Source organism: Lithobates pipiens, unplaced genomic scaffold, assembly GCF_037356315.1.
Source record: "Lithobates pipiens isolate NorthernLeopardFrog02 unplaced genomic scaffold, aLitPip1_a1.2 Scaffold_27, whole genome shotgun sequence".
Classification (NCBI taxonomy): domain Eukaryota; kingdom Metazoa; phylum Chordata; class Amphibia; order Anura; family Ranidae; genus Lithobates; species Lithobates pipiens.
The window spans coordinates 143,878,764-143,885,223 of record NW_027507788.1 but is presented as its reverse complement, the minus strand read 5'-3'; the positions used below and the strand labels follow the sequence as shown (position 1 = coordinate 143,885,223).

The following is a 6,460-nucleotide window of genomic DNA, read 5'->3' as shown; positions in this document are numbered from 1 at the left end:
TTGCTGTTCTGATCTAGATGGGCTAAGACAGAGATAGAAGAGACATACAGATAAGGAAAGATAACAGACTGACTAATACCGGACCCCTCCCCCCCCCTTACTTCCCCCCCAGACAGTACCTATTATGAGAGGGCTGGCCACATACAGGCGGAGGTGAATCCGTATCTCTAAGGGTCTCCATAACTGCTGCAAAGACATATAAGTAAGGCTGAGGATGCTTATAAACACACACACATGCCCACCCCCATCTTCCCAGAAGGCCACCTACCTCCACAGCAGAGAACCTGGACAAGGGGAAGTCACGAAATAACCTGCAGGCATTCCCAAGGCTTGCAGGCTATATCCCATGTTTAAATAAGGCGCCTTAATGACGTCATCACCGCGTCCCGTGCGCCGCTACCGCGCATGCGCGAATAGCGTCACTTTGCCGCTATCGCGCATGCGCGAACCAAGCCTCGATCCTGAGTCGTACTCGCGCATGCGCAGAACGAACGTATTAACGAAAACCAGGAAGTGAGCGACGGCTGGAACGCAGGCTAATCCGACCGCAATGTCTAAACCCATATACCTATACACAGGAAAAAACGAACAGAAAAGAAGGGAAGAAGGCAAAGAACAAACACAAACTGCTGCCATGAAAAAAGAGGAACAATCTTACCGCTCCCACACGAACGTCTCCAGGCCGAAGGTAAGCACAATACATACCGGACTTCTTAGGGCACAATAGGTCACCTGCTATTTAGCTGGGCTATCCGACCAAATGCGCAGCCTGCCTGCCAGTGGCTAGGCTCCTGGCTTTCCTCCAGCGCTTATATCCAACTGCCCACTCCATACCCCGCTAGTAGCTAGGGCTTAACGGAGATATGCGACAACTTCGTCCACAGTCGCTTTTCGGCCAAACCAACGACGGAACCGTGTGGGAGCAATCTTCAGGTAGAAAGACCATACGTCTGGTCCTACGGAGGAGGACAAAAAAAGAACACGGCCATGGGCAGGGAGCAAAGATTTATGGGAGTAGTGTCCTATAGGGTAGTGGAGGCGGGACTTAACCCACACGTTGCTGCCATGGAGTCTGTCAGGAAAAAAACCTTGTGTCTTTACAACCAGAACCAATTTTAAAAAAAAATTAGCATTTATAATTGCTTTAAACAAGTATTGATACAGTTTAGTTAGATGGAGTTCAGCACAACAAATTAAAATGTATCTATTTTTGAGAGAGTTATCAAAGCAAGTGTTAAAGAAGTTCTATGGTCACCTTTTATTTTTTAACATCAGCATTTTAATATCAATATAAACAATAGTTATTTTTGACAATCCAGCATAAGCTTACTTGATGTTGAGAGTTTTGCCGATCTGCTGTTCATCTTTTTCCACAATTTTCTGGATTCCCTGCATACTTTGTAGCCTCTACTCTGTTGTTTACTTTCAATTTTTAAGAACTATGTATCCCATGGTACTTTGCTGCCTGCAAGTAGTACTGCCTGTACTGACTCCTCTGTAGTTCAGAAGGCAGGCTCTGTGAAATGTGTACCACAGTGGTGTCTACTTACAGGTCCTAGTGAATACAGGGCCGGTGCTACCATTAGGCAAACTAGGCAGCCGCATAGGGTGCCCTGCTGCCTAGGACGCACAGCCACTGGTGTTCCTACTTTTTTCTCTCTGCAGTAAGCAGCTAAGTCTAAGCATCAGCAGGCAGACACATAGTGTCAGAGGCGCAGCGGCAGTGGAGGACTGTGTCTGTGTCCTGACTCCCGTATGAATGGAAGCAAGCAAACATTCATTGATGGGCACTGGTAGGCTGCATTGGTAGGGAGCTGATGAGGCTACATTTGATGGGCGCTGGTGATTCTGCATTGTTGGGTGCTGGTGAGGCTGCATTGTTGGGTGCTGGTGAGGCTGCATTGATGGGCGCTGGTGAGGCTGCATCTGATGGGTGCTGGTAGGCTGCATTTGATGGGCGGTGGTGAGGCTGCATTAAAGGGTGCCGGTGAGGCTGCATTTGATGGGCGCTGGTGAGGCTGCATTGATGGGAGGTGGTGAGGCTGCATTTGATGGGCGCTGGTGAGGCTGCATTGATGGGCGCTGGTGAGGCTGCATTGTTGGGTGCTGGTAGGCTGCATTTGATGGGCGGTGGGGAGGCTGCATTAAAGGGCGCCGGTGAGGCTGCATTTGATGGGCGCTGGTGAGGCTGCATTGATGGGCGCTGGTGAGGCTGCATTAAAGGGCGCCGGTGAGGCTGCATTTGATGGGCACTGGTGAGGCTACATTGATTGGCGCTGGTGAGGCTGCGTTGATGGGCACTTCATTAAAAAGGTGAGGTTTGCTTGGGCAGGGAAAATGGGGTGGAGTTGGGGGGGGCCAAGGGGGGCATCAAAATGATGCTTTGCCTATGGTGTCAAAAATTCTTGCACCAGCCCTGAGTGTATATGACACATAATTCAAGGACATAAGCATGTTAGTTTCTTCAAAGATTGTATAAAATTTTCTTTTGCTGGGTGGATATCAGAGATGTAACTTGCAGTCTGAAATTCTTCACAAAGTACGTTTACAAACTTCAGGATTGTTAAGAGTTATAGAGTAGGCTTGAAATAATTGAATTACGATGTGGAAATGAATATTTGATTTTCTTAGACTACACCCCTTACAGTGAAAGGGAACTCCACGAGTTTAGATGTAAAAGGGGAACTCTGTGGACTCTGATGTAAAAGGAAACCCTGTGGACTCTGATGTAAAGGGGAACTCTGTGGACTCTGATGTAAAAGGAAATCTGTGGACTCTGATGAAGGGGGCACTCTTGTTATTAACTTCACATTAAGAAATGTTATTTAACAGAAAAAAATATGTATAGTTTATACTATTAAAAAAAAAATTGCTGTGCACCACTAAAGTGTTCGGGTATGACAAAAGGTGGCAACCCTAAGCACAGGTGGACACTTTTCTCTTTACTTGCAAACCCTTTTTGGAGCAAAAAGTAAAACATCTGGCTTTGAAAACAAACAAGACAGCAGCTTTTTTAAATACAGGAAACGCTGGATGCAGAACAGACAAAGTTGTCACCCTGCTGAGAGATAAGCTAAGGAAGCTGAGTTTACATTATCAAAAAGTGTCATAACTGAGCACAACCAGCAGAGGGCGCGCAAGGAGAAAGCAGAGGGTTGAGAGACGTAGCCAGTTACCATGGCCACGGGAGCTTCACAGATGACGCCTTCCATTTCACGCAATCGGAAGCGGAAGTGAAAGTGCCTGTCTCGGCCATATTGGAAGCGGGGGAGGAAACAGGACAGCGAGGAGGAGACAAGGGAAGACGGGGTTAGGTGATCCTGGCAGAGAGGTGAGGGGGTAGTAGTGGTGTGTGGTAGTGGGGGAGGGGTGGGCAGTGGTGGTGGGCAGAGTGGGGGAGGAGCTGGACGGACCGTCCGCTGGGCTCATGTCTCCTCAGGCCCTGGAGGAGGAAGGGAGGGACTGTGGTGTTTGTGGGCACTGACATCCATTGCTGACTGCCTCCCCCCTCCTGTGGCCCTACAGGTACTACAAAACCCAGCATGGCCTGTCACCCTGTGCCTGCTGATGCTGAGCCATGCTGGGACTTCTGCTTCCACAGCTGTGTGGGGGAGCTCTTTTCCTACCCCCCCCCCCCAATGTTATTGTTCAGGGCTGGTCCATATGTGGCCTAAATCCCAAATCTGAGCCCATTATCCCCAAATGCCTGAGGTATGGAGAGCCCTCATCTCCTGACCACCCCCCACATGATCACCCCACATACTAGAGCTGCACCATTCTGGATAAAATGACGATCGTGATTTTTTTTAATCTTAGAATAAAGATCGCGATTCTCTCACGATTTTCGCGGTGTAACATCATCTTTCACATTATACAAAAAAATAACTTTACTGTTAATTTTTTTTTTTTAATTCATTAACCACTTCAATACCAGGCTCCCCCCCCTCCCCCCTTCCTGCCCAGGCAATTTTTCAGCTTTCAGCGCTGTCACTTTTTAAATGACAATTGTGCGGTCATGTTAGGGCCGGTTCACACAGCGATGCGCGGCGAGGCGTCTCCGACTTGCCTCGCCGCGACCTGCACGGACCTCAGCGGCGACTTGCAGAGGACTTCTGTATAGAAGTCAATGCAAGTCGCCCCCGAAGTCGCCCCAAAGTAGTACAGGAACCTTTTTTCTGAGTCGGAGCGACTCGAGTCGCTCCTCTCAGAACGGTTCCATTGTACAGAATGGGGGCGACTTGCGGGAGCGAGGCGAGGCGAGCCGTGTCGCCTCGCCTCGCGTCGCAGTGTGAACCGGCCCTTACACTGTACCCAAACTACATTTTTATCATTTTGTTTCCACAAATAGAGCTTTCTTTTGGTGGCATTTGATCACTTCCCGCGGTTTTTATTTTTTGCTAAACAACTAAAAAATGACAGAAAAAAAAAAGTTTTTCTTTGTGTTTCTTATAAAACTGTGTAAATAAGTTTTTTTCTCCTTCACTGATAAGGCAGCACCAATTAGGTGACATTGATAGGCGGTTCTGATAGGCATTGATAGGTGAAACTGATGGGTATTTATGGGTGGCACTGATGTAACTGATAGGCATCACTACTGGTAGGCATTTTTCATTGGCACTGATTGGCATTTCCCTGGTGGTCTAGGGTGGCATACCTGGTAGTCCAGTTTGGTGGCCATCCCTGGTGGTCTTGGGCTAGTATTCAAGGGGGGGGGAGGGGGCTGCGTTGATAAACAATCAGCACACACCCCCCCACCCCCCCCCCCCCCCATCAGGAGAGCCGCTGATCGGCTCTACTCACATCTGTCAGAAGCAAGTGAGGAAAAGCCTATCAGTGGCTCCTCTGTTTACATTGCAATCAGCCGTGATTGGACACGGCTGATCACATGGTAAAAAGTCTCTGTCAGAGTCTCTTAGATCAGAGTTGCGGTGTGTCATACTGGCACACCGCAACAATGATTGCTGCGTTGTGTCAGACTGGCACACCGCAACAATGATTGCTGCGCGCGCATCGGCTTATTATCCTGACTGCGTCATATGAGGTCCGGTCAGGATAATACAAAAAAAAAACAATACTTTTTGCTTTAATATCTCCCAATTTTTTTTAAAAAACAAATTTCTTCATCAGTTTAGGCCAATGTGTATTCTTCTATATATTTTTGTTAAAAAAATCACAATAAACGTATGTTGATTCTTGATTGGTTTGCACAAAATTTATAGCATCTACAAAATAGGGGATTTATGACATTTTTGTTTATTTAATTTTTTTTACTAGTAATGGCGGTGATCTGCGCGACTGCGACATTGTGGCGGACAGATTGGACACTTTTGACACATTTTTGGGACCATTGACAATTATACAGCGATCAGTGAAAAATGCACCAATTACTGTGTACATGTAACTGGCAGGGAAGGGGTTAACACTAGGGGGAAATCAAGGGGTAAATGTGTTTCTAACTGTGGGGGGGGGGGGACTGACTGGAGGAGGAGAGAGATTGCTATTACTAGGAACAGACTATCTGTTTCTCCTCTCCTGTCAGAACGGGGATTTGTGTGTTTACACACACAAATCCCCGCTCTGACTCTCATGCCCTCGATCGCAGGTGGCCGGTGGACATCACGGCCACGCGCATTGGGTTCCCCGCCGTGCAGCAGGCGCATGCGCGCCTGCTATGGCTCTTAAAGGAGCTGATGCACAGTTACGCCGATTCGTGGGAACAAGCTGACCTGCCTCTGTATGATGATGGTGGCTGGTCAGCAAGTGGTTAAATTGCCCTCATTTATAGACCGAAGTTCATCCCTTTTGATATAAAAGGGCTAAATGTTACACTGTTTCTCTTTGTCTCACAGGATCGATGTTATGATAAACTTGTCAGGCTGCCTTTTTTTTTTTTTGGTGGTTTTTGGACAGCTGTCGTCTTGAGCAGAGAACACTCTGCACTGAATCCTGAATCGCAATCTCAATTCTTTACTGATTAATCGTGCAGCTCTACTACATGCTGGAATCTTCTCCTCATCCTGTATATAGGAGGACACCTGTAAATAAGGTGAGGCTAGAGCCCAGCCCCCTCACTCTGTCACATAACCTGCTCATTCACAAGTTGGCTCTTCTTCAGTCTGCACCTTTCTTTATCCTCTTGCTGTCTGGGGAATTGTTTTCACATTTTTTAAATTTTTTTTGTGTACATGTTATAATCTACTTTTTTTTTGTTAGAAAATTTGTTAGAAGCACAAAACATAACAGAAATATATTTTCTGAAAGCAGAGGCCCTGGAGAAAAAAAAAATAATGGCTGTTTTTTGTTATGTTGCATGATATTTGCACAGCCATTTATCAATCGCGCATTTTCAGGAAAAAAACACTTACATGAGTTTTACACAAACACAATGTAATACCCAGTTTGTTTGTTTGTTTTTGTAAATTTATAAAAGATGTTGTTGCATGAAGTAAATAGATACCAA

General features: G+C 46.7%; 1 protein-coding gene across 2 annotated transcripts in view; it reads left to right on the top strand.

The window, feature by feature from the left end:
- Positions 1–3,216: 3,216 nt before the first annotated feature.
- UBE2J2 (ubiquitin conjugating enzyme E2 J2) overlaps positions 3,217–6,460 on the top strand; it is a 53,512-nt gene continuing 50,268 nt past the window's right edge. Inside the window, exons 1-2 of one of the 2 annotated variants that reach the window (XM_077457601.1) lie at positions 3,226–3,331; positions 5,850–6,046. In XM_077457601.1, the coding sequence (XP_077313727.1) occupies positions 5,996–6,046 (51 nt within the window). In that variant the 5' untranslated portion in view covers positions 3,226–3,331; positions 5,850–5,995. Of the gene's footprint in view, positions 3,332–5,849; positions 6,047–6,460 lie in introns of both variants that reach the window. The other variant, XM_077457602.1, reaches the window with a different exon arrangement.